The sequence below is a fragment of the Gavialis gangeticus genome, unplaced genomic scaffold (genome assembly GCF_001723915.1).
Source record: "Gavialis gangeticus isolate Ggan-Ray unplaced genomic scaffold, GavGan_comp1, whole genome shotgun sequence".
NCBI lineage: Eukaryota > Metazoa > Chordata > Crocodylia > Gavialidae > Gavialis > Gavialis gangeticus.
This window is the reverse complement of record NW_017729015.1, coordinates 15406738-15423471: the sequence shown is the minus strand read 5'-3', so window position 1 is coordinate 15423471 and position 16734 is coordinate 15406738. Positions and strand designations below refer to the sequence as shown.

General features: G+C 63.0%; 2 protein-coding genes and 1 long non-coding RNA gene across 4 annotated transcripts in view; 2 read left to right on the top strand and 1 right to left on the bottom strand.

The window, feature by feature from the left end:
• TMEM54 (transmembrane protein 54) overlaps window positions 1-3677 on the top strand; it is a 5350-nt gene extending 1673 nt beyond the window's left edge. Inside the window, exons 3-6 of the mRNA XM_019512330.1 lie at window positions 1372-1431; window positions 2117-2305; window positions 2669-2800; window positions 3217-3677. Coding sequence (XP_019367875.1) covers window positions 1372-1431; window positions 2117-2305; window positions 2669-2773 — 354 coding nt within the window. The 3' untranslated portion in view covers window positions 2774-2800; window positions 3217-3677. The remainder of the gene's footprint in view (window positions 1-1371; window positions 1432-2116; window positions 2306-2668; window positions 2801-3216) is intronic.
• Window positions 1-4430, top strand: part of LOC109294095 — a 6599-nt gene extending 2169 nt beyond the window's left edge. The window contains exons 2-3 of the long non-coding RNA XR_002096464.1: window positions 3769-3772; window positions 3962-4430. This is a non-coding gene — a long non-coding RNA (uncharacterized LOC109294095). The remainder of the gene's footprint in view (window positions 1-3768; window positions 3773-3961) is intronic.
• A 537-nt stretch (window positions 4431-4967) lies between these two features.
• HPCA (hippocalcin) lies at window positions 4968-15958 on the bottom strand. Of its 2 annotated transcripts, XM_019512327.1 has the most exons (4): window positions 15857-15958; window positions 8129-8533; window positions 5645-5750; window positions 5193-5290 (listed from the first exon to the last, which is right to left on the bottom strand). In XM_019512327.1, the coding sequence occupies exons 2-4, from the start codon at window positions 8504-8506 to the stop codon at window positions 5193-5195; spliced, it is 582 nt and encodes a 193-aa protein (XP_019367872.1). In that variant the 5' UTR covers window positions 8507-8533; window positions 15857-15958. The 2 variants fall into 2 exon arrangements, with proteins under 2 accessions (XP_019367873.1, XP_019367872.1); XM_019512328.1 differs by lacking the exon at window positions 15857-15958 and having other exon boundaries at window positions 4968-5290; window positions 8129-8506.
• Between the last annotated feature and the right edge of the window lie 776 nt (window positions 15959-16734).

The following is a 16734-nucleotide window of genomic DNA, read 5'->3' as shown; positions in this document are numbered from 1 at the left end:
GATGGGGGACGGGGGAGGGGGCTGGGGTGTGGGGGTCAGGGGCTGGGTGGAGATGTCCTGTATGTTAAAGATGGGGGCAGAGGGGAGCTTTTTTCAGTGTGAATGAGGCTGCCAGGAACCGTGGGTCTGAGCTGTGGCTGGGTGAGGCCAGATCCCACGGGGGGGGGCGGTCTCCGTAATGCCGGACCTCTTTATTGCACCCCCTGCTCTTGGGGCTTTTATGGGTGCAGCGAGGGCTGCAGCCTCAGCCCCACAAACCCCCCCAGGCCCAGCATGGGCCTGAGCAGGAGCATTGCGGTCCCCGGCCTCGTCTGGGGGAGGCCGCTTGGGTTACAGTCACAGGGACAGGGAGGGACTCCCATGGCATGAACGTACAGGGCCGAGCGCAGCGGAGCCCGCCTGCCCAAATCCATATACAGCCTGGTGAGGACCAGTGACTGTGACGGGTCCGTCCAGCAAAGGAGAGGATGGGACGGGGGAAGGTAGGAAGTGCCCGAGCAGGGCTTCGTCCAGCTGCAGGGCAGGTCCTTGTAGGGATCCAGGCGGCCCCAGTGGGTGTCAGGCCCCCATCACAGCTCTGTGGGTTCAGTGTCGCACGTCCTAGCACACGGGGCACAAGCGGATCGTGAGGTGCTTGGATATGAAAGCCACAGGGGATGTGCAAGTACATGGGGCAGGATCTGTGGAGCCAGGGCCGGCTCTGTGCAGGCTGCTGTCAGCTTGGCAGAGCCTGGTGCTGCCCTTGCAAGAGCCAGGTCCGTAGGAGGGGAACGGGGCCCGTTCAGGCCATTAGGACTTCATCCCGCGGTGCTGCTGGCATCAAATGCTTGAGGAAAAGAAATGCAGACCCACCTCCTATCCTTAGAGAGCAGCTTTAGAGCTGCGGTGATCCCAGCATGCTCTCGTGTCCCACGATGTCCCGGCTGAGCTGCCCGTGGCCTTCCTAGCTCCTAAGGATTGATTGGCCCCACTCGGGGGCTGGCCAGTGTGCATTAAGGGCACTGCATCAGGGCCGGAGCCGGACTCCTAGGGCGGGTGAACACCGGCACTGAGGTGACCACCGCTGGGCCTGGCAGGCGGTTTCTTCCGGGGCTGAATGCCTACATGGCCGCTTTGCTGCAGGCTTCTGTAGAAGAGGCTGCATCCGCGGGGCAGGGGGAAGCACCGACTCCAGACGGGGTGGTCATGATCCTGCGTCTCTCTTGGGCAGAACTGGCTGTGCCCATATTAGAGGCGACCTCCCAGAAGTAAACCCACGGCAAGTCCAGCGGGCAGGCGGGAGCCCCTGGCTCTAGGGCAGGGGGTATTTGTGTGTGCACCAGTGAGGGGTGTGCCAGCGTCTCCTCCCCTGTCTCTGTGCTCCCTTTGCAGACCATCTCCTGTGGCATCGCCGCCATCGTGCTCTCCAGGTACCTCATGCAAACTGCCCTGGTAAGGATGAGGCTAATGGCACCCCCGGCCCAGCACGGCATCCTATCGTGCCCAGGGAAGGGCTCTGGTTTCTCTCCCCTCCACAGGGGATGGGCTTCCTGCTCCTGCCAGCTGGCTGCGCGTCTCCTCGCTCTGCCCTGCTGTTTGCACTTGCGTGGGGCCGAGCACGCTGGGCGCTCGCCTGGCCTGGACTTGCCCCGCCGTGCCCCGGGGGCGGCTGCACCTCTTAGTCATGGGCAAGGCACTCGCATGCCCATGGCTCCATGCGGCCTCAACAACCCCTGCACCAGCGCTGGACTCGGGCAAGCAGCACCCGGGCCTGGGGGACTGAAAGAGGGTGGCAGGTGGGTGGGTGTGCCCAGATGTGTGGGCATGTTTGTGAGTGTGAATGTGGAGGTGTCCCTCTGTCTGTATGTGTGTGTGGAGTATACATATCTGTGTGTGTGTGTGTGCACGCGCGCATGCATGGGTGGAGGCATTCCTATGTGTACACATCCCTGTGTGAGAATGTGTGCGGGGGTGTGCCTGTGTGGATGTGTGCGTGCATGTAGTCCGGTAGGTGTGCACATGCACAGATGCATTCCCCTGTGTGTGTGTACGTGTGTGCAGGCGCACAGATGCATTCCCATGCGTGTGTATGGAGGCATCCTGGCTGTGCGGTGACACCCCTGCGCTCTCCCCGCAGAAGTGGGCCCTCTTCTCCCTCAGCATGAGCAGCACCCTCCTCTCGCTCTTCTGCTCGCTGGGCCTGGCCGTCTCCATCATCCTCACCTTCGCCAACCGCGGGCGCGCGCTGCTGGCCACCTGCACCTTCGTGGACATGGAGCTGATCCAGATCTCCAGCGAATGCCCCTTTGACCCCACCCGTGTCTACGTAAGCACCCGCGGGCTGTGGGCCTGGGGGGTGGCTGGACCGGGAGCTCCTGTCCTCAGCTTCTGGAGTGCCCCTTGTTGCTGGTAGCAGTGCCCCCCCCTTGTCCTGCACCTCCCACCCTGAGGCACCGCCGGGCTGTAGCTGCTGGTGTGTTCAGCTGTGCAGCAAGCTCCGGCCAGACCCCTCTGCTTTACACACGGAGGTGAGGAGGGCCTGGGCTAGAGGCTGAGTGGGAGAAAGGACCTGTGCACCCAACAGTGCCAGCCTGTGCTTCCCTGCAGGCCAGATCCTGAGGCTGGGAGGGCAGTGGAAGGACTCCCAGGGCCAGGCCCCAGCTTACGCCCCCCCTGCATCTCCCTGCAGAGCTCCACGCTGTCCCTCTGGGCCATCTCCCTGATCCTGGACTCCGTGGAGATCGTCTTCAGCATCCGGTGCTTCCTGCTCGCCCTCAGGCTCCTGCACCTTTGACTCTGCTGTGGGACCCGCAAGAAAAAGGTGACTCTCTGGCATCGCGGTGCACCCCCCACCCCATGGAGAGGCCTCAGCACCGCCGGTGCAGGGCCCCCAGCACCGTGACACCGCTCAGGACCTGGTTCCACTGCCCTGGGGCTGGCCAAGAGCCCTGAGCCCCTCCAGAAAGGGACCCCGTCTCTCGTAGCGCTTTGAAGAGCAGAGAGGGAGCTCGGCTTGCTCCCGATCTTGAGGCCGCTTGGTGCGGCTTGAGGTTGTCAAGCAGGTGCCCCCAGCCGTGTGGGTTGGCTTGGGCCCAACGCTCCTGGGAGCTGCAAGTACCACATTGCAGCCTGGCGCTGCCTTGCCCCACCCAGGCGTAGCCCTTGTACCCTGCTCCAAGGAGAAAACCCCACCCCGGCCACCCCTTTCTCACGAGAGCTGCCCTTCGCTGTTCCCAGGTCTCGCTGCAGGCTGTCCCGGCGGAGAACCCAGAAGCCGGCGAGTGCTGGGACCTGCTGAGACAGGACCGAGTGGAGGCGGTCTGGCTCTGAGCGGGGCAGCCAGCCCTCGGCATCTCAGCCTCCTGGCCATGCCCACCCACTCATGGCCATGCTGCCCTCAGCCCAAGGGCCGCCCAGCAGCAGGGTGCTGTAGCATGGACCCAGAGCTGCTATGAAGGGACGGGATCCTCCTGCATCCCGTGAGCAGCATGGCTGTGCTGAGCAGGCAGCGAGCTCCTTCTCTCTACGCTGGGCTGCTGCCGGGAGCCCGTTCCCCTGGCACCCAGGCTCCCTCCACGCGAGGCTGAGAGGGTCCCCAGAGACCCGTGCCTGGGCCGATGTCGGCGCCGACGGAGCCCCCTGCGCCCAGCTGCACTGAGACAAAACTTTATTCTGAAGTTATTAAAAGAACAAAAGCAGCCCCCCCCGCCCCCGTGTGCACCCCCGGCCCTACGGCGTGGGACCAGCGCCTGCCGCGTCTCGTGCTGGGCTGCCCCGGGCTCCCCCCAGGCTGGTCCTGGAGAGAGAACTGAGGGAGGGGGCGGGGGCGGAGGGGCTGGCGTGTGCCTGTGCAGGGCCTGTCTTGGTGCGTGTGGTGAAGTGCACGGCGTGGGGAGGGGCTGGTGGGCACCCCAGGACAGTGGGGTTGACAGCTGGCATCTGGCCGTGCTCCTGGCTTTTGCCCAGCTGCAGGAGGTGGGAGCCAGGGACTGGGGATCACCTCGGTCCCTTCTCCCCCAGAGCTTCTGCTGCCCAGGCCCCTGTCAGGGGTAGCTCTCCCCTCTCTACCCTCAGGGGTGGTGGAGTGGCCAGAAGCGCAGGTGCCTCTGGCTGAGGCAGGGGGGCTGCGTTCGTAGGGAGCTGGGAAGGACAGTCTGTTCTCCCAGATCCCACAGTCCCTGGCATCCTTTTCCTCCCCACCAGCCCTCAGCCCTGCATAGTTTGGAGCGACCTTTCCTTTATCTCAGGCCCCCTCCTTGGCCTTGCCAGAGGGGTCGGGCTCCTGTTTTCCCCAGAGGCACTGAGCGAGGTCTTGTTCCCCAGCTGCGTGGTGGCGAGAGAAGCCCTGGCCCTCCGGCTGGCTCAGGGTTGGACTGGGCTTGCTCTGCCTGCTGCCCCAGGGCTGCAGGGAGCCAAGTCATGGAGAAGCCTGCCTGGGGCAGAGCTGGGGCTGGGGAGAGCCGGGCAGGCTGTCTCTGCATGCGCTTGGACCCGACCTGGCTGCATGCTGCTCCCAGCCAGGGCCTCCCTAGCTGCACCCAGGAGGCACTGGCAGGGCAGCCGGGCTCTCCCTGGAGGGCAGGCACCAGCCCAATACTGCTGAAGCCCCCTGACTAGGACTGTGGCAATGGAGGGGGTGGGAGTAGCCTGGCCTCGCTCCTGCTGGAGGACCGGGCAGAGCGTGGGGGAAAGGATGGTGTCTCCTGGCTACAGCAGGGGTTACTGCTGCGGCAGGGGCTCAGCTGACCTGGCCCGCCACCCCCACCGGATGCAAGGCAGAGGTCTCGCATCTCTTCCCCTCCTGCCCCCACCTGCAGAGAGAACGGGGCCGAGCTGCACCCCCCCCAGCAGAGCACCCTGCAGATGCAGTCAGGAGACCCCCCCCAGCTCCTCAGAGCAGCCTCTGGCTTCGGCCCCCGCCCCACCAAGCGAGTGGGTGAAAGTGGCTCGTGACCCCCCCACCCCCAAAAGAGCTGCACACTCACACGTACACATCTACAGACGTAGCATTGGGGAAAGGGAGCGGACGAGTCGAAGACGGTGGCAGTGCTGGCGCTTCGCGGGCGCACGTCCCCCGGCCCCAGCCCCAGTCCCGAGGGCGGCGGGATGCAGGTCTCCCTGTCGGAGCCGGGGCTGTTGTGAGGTCAGGTGTCGTGGCGGTTGCGGGTGGCAGGGGACGCGGCCCATCCCTGCCAGGCGGCGCTGGGGCGGGCTCAAAACTGCGAGGCGCTGCTGGGGTCGCACTGCAGCAGCCGCACGATGGACGGGTCACTCTTGGCACCTTTGATGAACTCTTCCAGAGACAGCTTGCCTGGGTGGTGGGGCAAGACAGGGCCTTGGGTCACAGGTGGCTCCGCTGGGGGGGGCCCTTGGTCCCGGGCAATGGCTTCACTCCCCCACCACAACCCCTAGCAGCCAGCTCCTGGGCACCGCAGCTCTTCTGGAGACAGCGACCCTGGGGCAGCCAGCAGCCCGTGGTCCTGGGCACACGGCAGCCGTGTCCAAGCCAGCGTGGTGGGGGAGGGGGAGCAGCATCTTGCAACCTGCCAGGAGGGGCCCGGCCCCACGATCCAACTTTTAATCGGTGTATGCATGCCCCCCTCTGCCGGCCCGGGGATTTAGCCACGCGCCTGCACCCTAATCCCCCGGGGCTCTGCTCGCTTACCATCGTTATTAGTATCCATCTGTCGGAAGATTTTCTCTGTTCGTTTCTCTGGGGTGGATTCATCCTCAGGCATCTTCATCACCGAGGAAACCATTTTGTAGATGGCCTTAGGGGAGGGAAGCGGGCAGGCAGTGAGGGACCAGGGAGTTGAGTGAGGGTAAAGACCTGCTGCCTCCGGGAGACCCCCGAGACGACCCAAGCACAGCTCTCAGGGGCACTCCCAGGGGATAGAGCCTGTTTGAAGTATTAATGCAGCGCAGCAAGGGAAGCAGTGGCACAGATGTGATTAAAACGAGAGGCACTGGCAGGCGGGAGCTCCCTCCGGAGGGACCCAGCCATCTTCGTGGGGAGGTAGCTGTAACTAATGTGCAAGGAGAAATTCCAGTCTGAGTGAGACCTGGCACTTGGGCAGTGATGGAGACAGAGCTGGCAAGGCCCCCCATGCCTAAGGTGGAGCCTGCATGACCCCCACAGCACCCATGTTCATGCAGCCTGGGGTCCCTAGCCAAGCCTCAGCCCTTGAAGAGTTGTGCAGCAGCCCAGGGCTTGGCTAGTTAGCAGGGCTGGGCCGCTGGGCAGGTGACAGCCAGGTTGGCCGACGGGGGCACACAGCACCGCACACCCACGTGCAAGGGGTGGCTCCAGCAGGACCTTGCTGTGGCTGCCACAGCCCCAGGACAGGCTCATGGCTCCTGCCTCAGCTAGGGTGGGGCTGCAGAGGGTGGCTCGGAGGCAGCGAGCTGCTGCGTACAGAAGCTCACGCAGGTCTGATTCAGTTGTCTGCAAGGTGCAAACCTCCCCTGCCTCCGATGGGCTACGGCTATAGCGGGCAGGGAGCCGTGGCTGCCACAAGAGGGAGTGTAGGAGCGGGCTGGGGAGAGCAGGCACCGCGAGTACACCTACACACACACACACACACACTTGTGTGCATATGCACACACACCCCCTCCGATCTGTCTGCCACTTGGACTGGGCACATTGTTCCTCCCTGCAGTGGCTCGAGCCCAGCCTGGGCCGGGTTGTGGGGAGCAGGAAGGGAGAGTGGGGATCAGTTAAACCCCGGTCCCCACATCTATGCTCATGCTGGGGACCAGGTTGAGTTCCCTTTGGCCACCCAAGGAGCCTGGCACTGGGGCTCAAGTCCTCCCTGGCACCTGATCTCAGGGCCAAGACCCCACGTTCACCCGGCTCCTGGGCTGGATGCTGCTGGGTCCTTCCTCTGCAAATCCCGCCCTGGTCTAGCAGCCTCGGCCTTTCCCCAAGCTCCCAGCAGGGCCGATACCAGCCCTGCTGGGCCACCGCAAGCCCAACTGTCTCCCCACGGGACATGGCGTTGGCACTTTACTTCCCAGGAGCTGGCTCCAGGATCTGCACCCATGGCTCCCCCAGGCACAGCTACATTTGCTGTAAACAGGTGTCACCCTGCCATCCTGGGACCCGGAGCCTGCCAGGCACACAGCCCATATGCCAACGACAGCAGGGCGGGTGTCCGCACATCTCTCCTGGCCGTGCCGGAGCCAGGCAGAAAGGGCTGGGAGGGACAATGCCCGCACTCTTGCCCTCCGGTAATCTGGTCGGCTCACCATCCAGCCCGCTAATCTCCATTAAATTCAGATCCACAATCTGCTCCTGGCAGCCCCACCATGCAGGGAGCAGTGAGCTGTACCCAGAGGAGGGAAGGGGGGGAAAACAGAGAAGCCTGCAGGGAACCAGGGAGCCTCTCTATTATGTGCCTGCCCTTATTCAAAAGCTCCCTGCAAACCTCTCCTGCCGCAGTGCTGCGGGGAGGGAATCTGCTCCTGCTACTAGCCTGCAGCCCCCTCCCTCAGCGAGGCAAGCGGCCCTTGGTCTTCTCTCAGCCCAGAGCAGCCTCTCCTGCCGAGAGGGGCCCACGCAGGCAGCCTGCCTCCACCCGGGACAAGAGAAACACAGCTCAGGCAAGAGGCCAACCCACAGACCCTCCCTGGCTGCCCTGTCCCTAGCCCCGTCACTGCAGGATGGGGTGTGAGGATGGGGCTCTGTCCCGGGAGGGTGTTTCACATTTGCTCTGCACAGGGGCAAGGCACTGAGCAGGGGCCAAAGCAGGAGAAAAGCAGGACCCTCAATGTGGGGGGAGCAAGGTAGTGCCTCTGGGGCCTGTGCTACTGCAGGGGCTCCCAGGTCACAGGTTGTCTGTGATGCCAAGGTTGGGGGGCCACAGAGTGCACCGTCTCCCCAGCCCTTCATGACGAAAGGGTGATGGTTGGGTGCATGCTGGCTGGGGCCCAGAGAGGTGGGGAGCTGCTGGAGGACCTCTACCGATGGCCTGCAGAGCAGCATACAGCAGGGACCTGGCTGGTGGGATCCCCCAGCCTCACCCCCACTGCAACCACGAAGGGGAGGCATCCCAGCATCTGGACTGGGCCCTTACAGAGGGCAATGCCACCTCACCCAGTGCGGGCAACTGCACAGCAGGCACCTGCCACTGAGGAACCCCCATGGTACCTGCACGATCTCCAGCATCTCCTCCCGGCTGATGTAGCCGTTGCCGTCCAGGTCATACATGCTGAAGGCCCACATGAGCTTCTGCTCCAGCTTGCCCCGCGAGGTGACGCTCAGGGCGATAATGAACTCTCGGAAGTCGATGGTGCCGTCCCCGTTGGTGTCGAAGGTGCGGAAGACGTGCTCGGCAAACTTGGAGGCGTCGCCGTAGGGGAAGAAGTTAGCGTAGATCTTCTTGAACTCCTCCACGTTGAGGATCCCGGTGGGACAGTCCTTGAGGAAGCCCTTGTACCACTCCTGCAGCTCCAGGTCCGAGAACTCCGTGTTCTCCCGCAGGTCCTGCAGCATCTCTGGGCGCAGCTTGCTGTTCTGCTTCCCCATGGTCACGCCCGAGCCTGGGTCTGGGGCCTAGGAGCAAAAAGAGGTGAGAAAGGCAAGCGCCGGGTCACCCCTTCCGCCCACCAGGTGCAAGCGTCTCTCAGGGGCTGGGTGGCGCAGGTGGCCATCAGCTGGTCTAACGGTCCCTGCCTGCCACAAAGTCTATGGATTGCCCTTTGCGACGCCATGGAAAGTATCACAGACTTTCCTAGGTTGGCCCCATCACCTAGGAAATGCTGTCACCCTTAGAGCTGACTGGCATCTCGGTGAGTGTGCTGCACCTGACACCCTGGGGTGCTAGTACACGACCAGGTGCTCTGGTCACACACCAACAGGCAGGCCAAGCTTGCATGCCTCAAGGCACCTGAGCCAGCCTGAGGCAGGACTCTTCCTCCCCCCTCCCCACCATCCTCCCAGCCACCTCAGGAAGAACAGAGGCCACATCCAACCACGCCATCCCGGACTCGTTGCCTTCCCACATAGTCAGGCTGCCAGTCCACCTGTGGCATGCTGAGCCCTCACACAGCAGCCTGGAGCAGGCCTGGTCCACTCAGCCAGGCACCCTGGCACAGGGACTGAGCCCAAGGAGGGCAGGGTGTCGGTATGAAATGGGGGGCAGCGGGGTGGGGCGTCTTTCCCCACTTATTTGCAGCTCACCCCACTGAGGGCACTGTGCCCTCGCTAGGCCTGGTTGTGGGGCTGCAGGCAGGCTGGCATCACTGCACCCCAATCCCCCCCTCACTACCCAGTACTTGCTCTCACAGCTCCCCTGAGAGCTCCCCCAAGCCACCTCCTTTGTTGTGGGCTCACCTGGGGCCCTGCTAACAGGGCAGGGGCTGCCTTCCCTAGCGAAGGTCCTGCCAAGGCCCCAGAAGCACAGAACAGGTTGCGGGGCAGGCAGTCAGGGGCTGCCCAAGCCCTGGTTTCTCCAGCAGAGCTGCAGACACACCACAGACGGCCTGGCTGGGTTGCGGCCACTGGCTCCAAAGCAGCAGCAGCAAGCTCAACGCCTCCTGCTCCAGGTCAGGCCAGGCGGGTGGGAGTAGCGTGGCTGGGTCGGGGACCCCTTGCCAGCCCTGAGCACAGCATGTGTCAGGGAGCTGCTCCAAGCTCCCCTCAAGCCAGCCGGCTAGAGGTTAGAGCCCCGCTGAGCCCGCGCTAGGGACCCGAGCACACAGACGAGTCAAGGCAGTTACACCGCCAGCTGACACCATGAAACCAGTTCCTGAGCCGTCACCAGCACACAGACGGGCAGCCACCCCGTGTCTCTTCTATGGCTCATCTGCCGAAGGCCTTGATGATCCCTGCCCCGGGCACAGCTCCCGAGCACCCTTCTCCAGCTCCGCACACACGTATGCACCATTCCTCGGGCAGCCAAAGGGAGGCCTGCTGGGGTGGCTGCCATTTACAGCCCACTAATGGGCCAGCAGCAGGAGAGCTTCCCTGCAGCAATCCCTGGGCAGCTCTGCTCCTCATTTGCATAAGTAATTGCCAGCTCATTAGGCACGGAGCTGCATCCGTGCCTAATGAGGCAGAGGGGCATCAGGCGTGGAGAGCTGTGGGGGCTGCAGCAGGTGGGGAGCAGGTAGGCAGCCTGTCTCCAGGGATTCCCAAACCATCGCTCCAGTGCACTAGGATGCCCTGGGATAGACTGGCCCTGCTCAGGGCAAAGGTGCCATGCTAGGGGATGCCTGCCAGCCCCAGAGCAGGGACCAGCTGGGCCCGAGACCTCCTGGAGGAGGGGGCCCATGAAAGCTCTTCCCCTTGTCCACCCCAACATTGAGCCTATACATCTCCCCCCCCCATTCCCTATTATAGCCCAGCCCCACCTGCTCCCCTGCTTCTTCTGTGGGGGAACCACCTGCTCCCCCCCATCACTCCCTCTGCCCTGTCACTGGCCCCCCCATAAGTCTCCCCCTACCCCTCTATTACTCAGCTTCTTTGTGCTCCCCAGCTCCCGCTCTCCCTGTCCCCGGCTCATCTAATAGCAGAGCCCTGCCCTGTGGAGAGCAGCTGCCAGAGAGCCCAGAAGAGAGGAGCCATGTCATTACAGCCCACCCAGGGCTGGGCTAATGGCACTGCCAGGGCTGGCCAGGGCCACGCAGGGCGCAGGTGCTGCTTGTTGTCTGGTGAATGATGCCCGGGCTGGTGAGACTGAAATGCATCTGGGTCCATGGCGTCTTGTTACCCTTGCACTCAGCTCCCTGCCTTCGAGGTGCAGGGAGAAGCCATCCTGAGCTGCCCAGGCCCTGGCACAAGTCCCAGCACCAGCCCCTGGTCGTGTTGGGACTCTGGGGGACATAGAGCAGTGTAGCCTGGCAGGATGATGGGGGGGGGGTTCAGGTGGCTGGGAGGAAACAGGCCACAAAACCAGGCGAGACCCGGGAGGAGCCACTGCACAGCAGCATGGCTCAGCTGGGAGGGAGGTAGCTTTTAGGATCCAGCAACAAGGCAGAGATCCTTTGCTTTCAGGGAAGCAGCAGCTTTTCCATACATGTCCGCTGCCCCCCCTCAGCGTGCTCCCAGCAGCAACGGGCACCCAGCACCCCACACGCACGGCTATGCCAGGGGCACGTCCCCTGGCTGCAGGCTTATCCCCCCACAGACAGCCAGCCTGGTCTCCCAGGGGAAGTTTTCTTCCCAGTGCTGCGCCACTACAGCTTACAGTCACTGCAGGGTCTGATGTGGCACCAGTCAGACGCTGCTCTGACTGGCAACTGTACTGCAGGGGCCGGCCGGGCTGGGCTGCAGACAGGGTCATAAAATGCAGCAGTCCTGGCATGGAGCGTGCTTCTCTGAGCCTTGCAAGTGTGTGGGCAGCTCTGTTCACCCGAGCGAGTGCCACAAACAGGCAGAACCTGTGAGAGGAGGAGGAGGAAGGTGGCTGGGCAAGATGTGTCCTAGAACCAGGGAGTTTCTTTCCCCTCCCCTCAGTTTTTTGCATTGCATGTGACACTCTAGGGTGCTACGTGTGGCTGCAGGAGCAAGACAGGCCCCTCCACAGGACCTGCATGCCAGCAGGGTCAGCTCTGCGCTGCCTAGCTCCCCCCAGCCCCATGGCACTACTCCAGGGGACCCATTCAGGCTCTCCAAGATGCCAGGTACCTCCAGCTGGGTTAGCTGCCTGTTCAGTTAGGATGTAATGAAAGCAGAGGCTGGAGCCATTTCTCACTTAGGCACTGCAGCAGGAGCCTTGAATCTCCATGTGTTCAGCCTTCTGGAAAGCCCCGAGATGCACCTACAAGAGGTAGCTGATTTGCCAGGGAGCCTGAGCTGGGACGCAGCAGCAGAGAAGAGGCATGTGATGCTGTCCAGGAGGGTTGTAGGAGGAAGCAGGACCAAAATCTGCAGCTCAGGCTTCAGACATGGGTCTCTCACCACGTGCCCCTCAGGTTCAAGCCTTTGCAAAGCAAAAGAACTGTGGAACGACCCTGAAGCAAGCCTCAAGGAGAGACTGGGTCCAGCCATGGAGGGGGGGGAGCTCACTGCAGCATGACCTCGGAGCTGGAGCGTGGATACATCTCACTCAGAAGCTGTATCGGGGCCACCTCAGAGAAAGCAGCCCTGCTGCTCATCTGCACACCGCATTATCACAGCAGCCCCATGTTTCTGCCCTCTCCTGATTGCTTCCTCACCTCCTCCCTCCCATCAGCAAAGGACAATCTCACGTCACTGCACACCACCAGTAACTGCAGAGATGCATCATCCTAGAGCGTGAGGTAGACAGGACCAGTCCTCACACTCCCGGGAGCCAGCGTGGGATGCTCTTGGCTGCTTGTCTGAGAGGGAAGTGCCCCCGGGACATTCAGGAGGTGGCAGACCTGTAGCCAGGAGCATGCAGGGAGAAAGGGAATTTCAAAGGCAGTCTCCAGATGTGCCCGGTGCTGGCTTGCGGCCTGGGCAGGGACTGGAGCAGTGGCTCAATAGGCCATTTCACAGATATCTCAGCACAGACTTTGTACCAGAAATAAAACAGAAGCCTTGGAAACACATCCTCCATTGGAACGAGCTGCGAGGAGCGGAGGCCAGGCAACGGCAAGGCCCGTGGGAGAGAACACCCTATTTTTAATGCACAGCAACTTCCTTATTCATCCCCCGAGCAGGTGAGACTGCAGGCATGACCCATGCCAGCCCTCCCCAGCCACAGTTTCCCAACAGCTAAATACAACAGGTTTTAAGCAGCTGGTGGCTGCCTGTTCCTTGGAGAGCAGCACTAGCCAGTGGGCGCGTCAGGCTAGAAAGGGACCCTTGACCCAAGTGTGCTGGGGAGGCAGGAGTGCCAGGAACAGCGTCTGATGTAGAGATGCAGAAGCGGAGACCCCTGAGCCTGGTGGGCTCTGAGCGACGCATGCAGACAGGCCACGATCCCTAGGGCAGCCAGGTTCAACCACATCCTTCCAGTTCGTGGGGGACCAGCAAGGATGGGCTCTGGTCCTCAACGCACCAGCTCACCATATCTCTCTGTGACGTGCCTGGTGAAAGCAGCCCGACACGCTCACACGCACAAGCCCCTGCTCCCAAGGAGCAACATGTGCTAATTAGCCGTCTGCTTGGGGCTAGGATACCCTGAGAGGTTAAGTGACCTCCTCAAGGTGACAAAGCCAGTCTGGGGCAGAGGTGGGGACAGAGCCAGGCTGCCAGCCCCATGCCTGGGTGCCCTGTGCTCAAGATTTCACCCTGGACTTCTCAGCCCACTTGTCACTTGCTGGAAGATCCAAACCCCAGCGCCAGGAGCTGCCCCGGAGGCCTGGGTTCTCAGCCTTGTGCCCCGACGCCGTAGTGGGCAAGCCGATCCCTGAATTCAGCATGGGCTCCAATGGGCCCATTGCTCAGATGCCCCTGCTGGAGGCACACAGTTAGTTGATGGCCCCACTACTCCTGACCAGCTGCCAGCGAGCAGCACGCTGATGGTGCCAAGAAGCGTAAGGATTTGTCCCATCTAATTGGGAGCAATTCTTCCAGTGTCCTTTTCCAGCCTGCTCCGCAACATCCTGGTCGGGTTTGTCTTTCCAGCTGGCTCCGCACGTAGCCAGAGGCTCTCACCACACCATCTGCAGCGACACCAAGCCTGCTCCCCTGCCCCATGGCCCGGGTCACCGAGAACGCAGCGAGGTACGATGTCAGCTCCCGTTCTTCCTGAAGTGTGTTTGCCAACCATTAATCCCATCTCCCTGACGGTGCCTGTAGAGGACACTGCTGACTTCTCTAGGTCCCATTCTCCTGCAGGATCACGGCGTGCTCACGCGTCGCAGTGTCAGCAGTGAGGTGAGCTGCCCTCTGCTCTGCTTGCTTATAGGATCGGGGGGAGGGACAGTTTCTCCCTAACCTTTGCTCAGCCTTTGAGTGCTGGAGCTACTGCAAACGCCTGATTTCTCAGTGCAGAACAAAAGCATCCCCATCGTATCCCCACTCCCGCGTGGGTCCTGTGACACCTACAGTAGTGACATGTGCCTCGTTCACGTTGCTGCAACCCTGCCTGGCACTGCTGGAGGAAGCTCCCCGCACACAGCCCCCACCTCCTGGCCTCGGAGAACCACTGGCCGACTTAGGCCAGAGTCGGGGTGGATGGGCATTAACGGCTCATCTGTCTGCACAGGCCTGGCCTGAGCCCTGCCTGGAAAGCAAGTGCTGGCGGCGAAAGCTTCAGAACTGGGTCAGCTGCCTTTTGAGAGGTTTATTTTCAGCTCTGCGCGCCCGAGCCGCGTAGGCCGGGACGGTAGCGCCTGGTGGAGCCAACGCCTTCGCCTGCCTACTCTCCATTAATATTTAACTGGCTCTTGACAGCAATCATCCTGGTGTCCCAACAACACCCCCCAGGGCCAGGGCTGGGGCGGGGGGGTCAGGCCACAAAACCCCACAGCTCTGCTATGGAGAAGAAGGGCAGCGAAGGCTGTGTGGAGGGCACGGTGCAGGGGTCCAGAGGGAAAACGCAGCCCCAGCAAACAACCACTTCGCTGCCCACGAAGGGCAGCCAGGAGCCAGGCCCCAGGAAGGCTTGGAGCAAAGCGAGCACCAGGGAAGGACAGAAGGAGACCAGATCCCTGCCCTGTTTGCCTGTGACGCCGGCCTGCAAGCTTTCCTAATGCCCGTGAGCCTAGAGGCCCTCTGGATCACGCAGCTGGCAGGGGCACAGGTGCCAGGACCACGTGGCCCTGAAGCCGACACCCGTCACGCAGGCAGCCTGGTCCCCGCTCCAGGGCTCTGGCTGGAGGAGCCTAGCTGCAGGAACAGCTGGCAGCTCCCTGCTCGGGGAACAATAAGGACAGACGTGCAACGTGGGTCTCAGAGGGCTCTGGTGGGCCCTCTCCTAGGAGGCCAGGCCCCTCACACAGCAGAGGCTGGGTGGAGCTGGGAGCAGCGCCCAGCACCCTGCACAAATTCTGACCACAAGACAAGGGGAGACCAGGTGCCCTCGATGCTGGACCTCCCCTCGGGTCACCCCACCTTTCCCCTCTCCCCCGCCCTCTGCAGAGCGGGTTTCAGCGATGCGCCAGACCCACGCGTCGGGACTTCCCAGGCCTCCCACAGGTGCAGCAGGTTAGGCAAAGAACAGTTGCAAGAGCCAGCAGGGCTCGACGCTTGGACCAAGCCCTGCCTCTGGCCCAGAGGCTCAGCCTCCGCTTGCAGGAGGAGAACCATGAATCTGTGAATCTATGAGCCAGCAGCCAGCCCCTGCAAGCCAGCTTCCTGGACCCCCACCTGCTCCTGCACCTAACCCCAGTGCGGCTCAAGAGTGCCACCTCCTGGGTGCAGGGCTCTGACCGGCAGGGCTGGAAGTTTCCAAGCCAGGGAAGTCCCAGTGAAAGGTAGCAGCATTTGGTGCCTCATCCCCTTCAGCTACTTGGAACAACCCCAGTCCATTTGCCCCCTCACCCCCCCAAACGACTTCCTCCACAAGGGTCTGCTACCAGAGAGACTCCTGCCCTCCGCCACTCTGCTCCGCGATCAGGTCCCAGGCTGCAACGAGCCCCTGGATCTGCGGCCGCAACCCCCGCCCCCCCCCAGGAACACGCTTGCCGCTGAGCTGTGTCGCAGGACCAAGCTTCCAGTTCGTGGCCCAGGCAAATCCCAGCAGAGGTTCCCCTTCCCCTCTCCCCGCAAGGCCCAGCTGTAGCAAGATGCCTCTCTGTCCCTCCCGGTTCTGTGCGCAATCAGCTCGCTTGCTGCATCCGTGGGAAGCAGCGATCCAGCATTAACACCAGGAGAGACACCCAGGGGTAAGACCAGCGAGGCTCTGCTGGAAGCTGTTTTCTTCCACCCCCCCACAGACATTAATACACATGCACACGAGATACCCCCCGCGCACACAGCACAGACACGGCTCCTCAGGTTCGCATTCGGTCCATTACTCACACAGAGAAGAGCAGAGGTGGGGCCGGAGATCCAGGAGCTGGAAAGAAGTTGAAAGGGAGTCAGGCAGTGTCAGCAATCCACCCAACGCATCCGCCGGCTCGCGCGTGAGAGACTCGGGCCCGGAGCCGCACCGATGCCAGGCTTCGCTCCCACCCCCCTAGGCACAACGCCCGAGCGAGCAGATGAGCCTCACGCTGCATCCCAAGCTGGGGCTGGCAGAGCCAGCCTCCCCGGGGACGCGGGGTTCTGGAGGAAGTGAGAGCTCCCACCCCCGGATCCCGGGGCTGCTAGCGCGACAGCTCACGGGGAGAGGGGACTGTTCTCAGCCCTGCTGGGTCCCGGGCAAGCGGGGCGTCAGCGCGGCCTGCCACACAGCCCCCGGGCAGCCCCTCGGCCGTGCCCCAGCTGGTGGCTTTCTGTGGCAGCCCTCCAACGAGCCAGCCCGGGTCTTGGGGCGCGAGCGTGCTGCCAGGACGCGGGGTGCAATGCAGAGACGTGCACGCGCCCAGCCCAGTGCCCAATCTGAGCGCGGTTCTGGGCGGGAGAGGATGCTCCCCGGGAAAGGGGCTCCAGGCCTGGATCCAGCACCCGTTCCACCTTCGCGCCCCTTGCAGGGGCACGCTCCTGCTCCCTCACCTGCCGGAAGCTGCTTCGCCCCCATCCCCACCCAGGCTTGCACCTCCATCACCAGCTCCCCCCTCCGGAGCCTCCCCCCAGGCACCTACTGCCGGGGGCGTCCGGGGGGGGGCAGCGAGCGGCCAGGCCGAGGCAAGGAGCCCCCCCCGGGGCCTGGAGAGCCTCGATGCGCTTCTCTGCGTGGCGGGGGCCAAGCGAGGGTGCCGGCACCCCGGAAAGCGCGCTGCAGAGGCGGGCTGGGC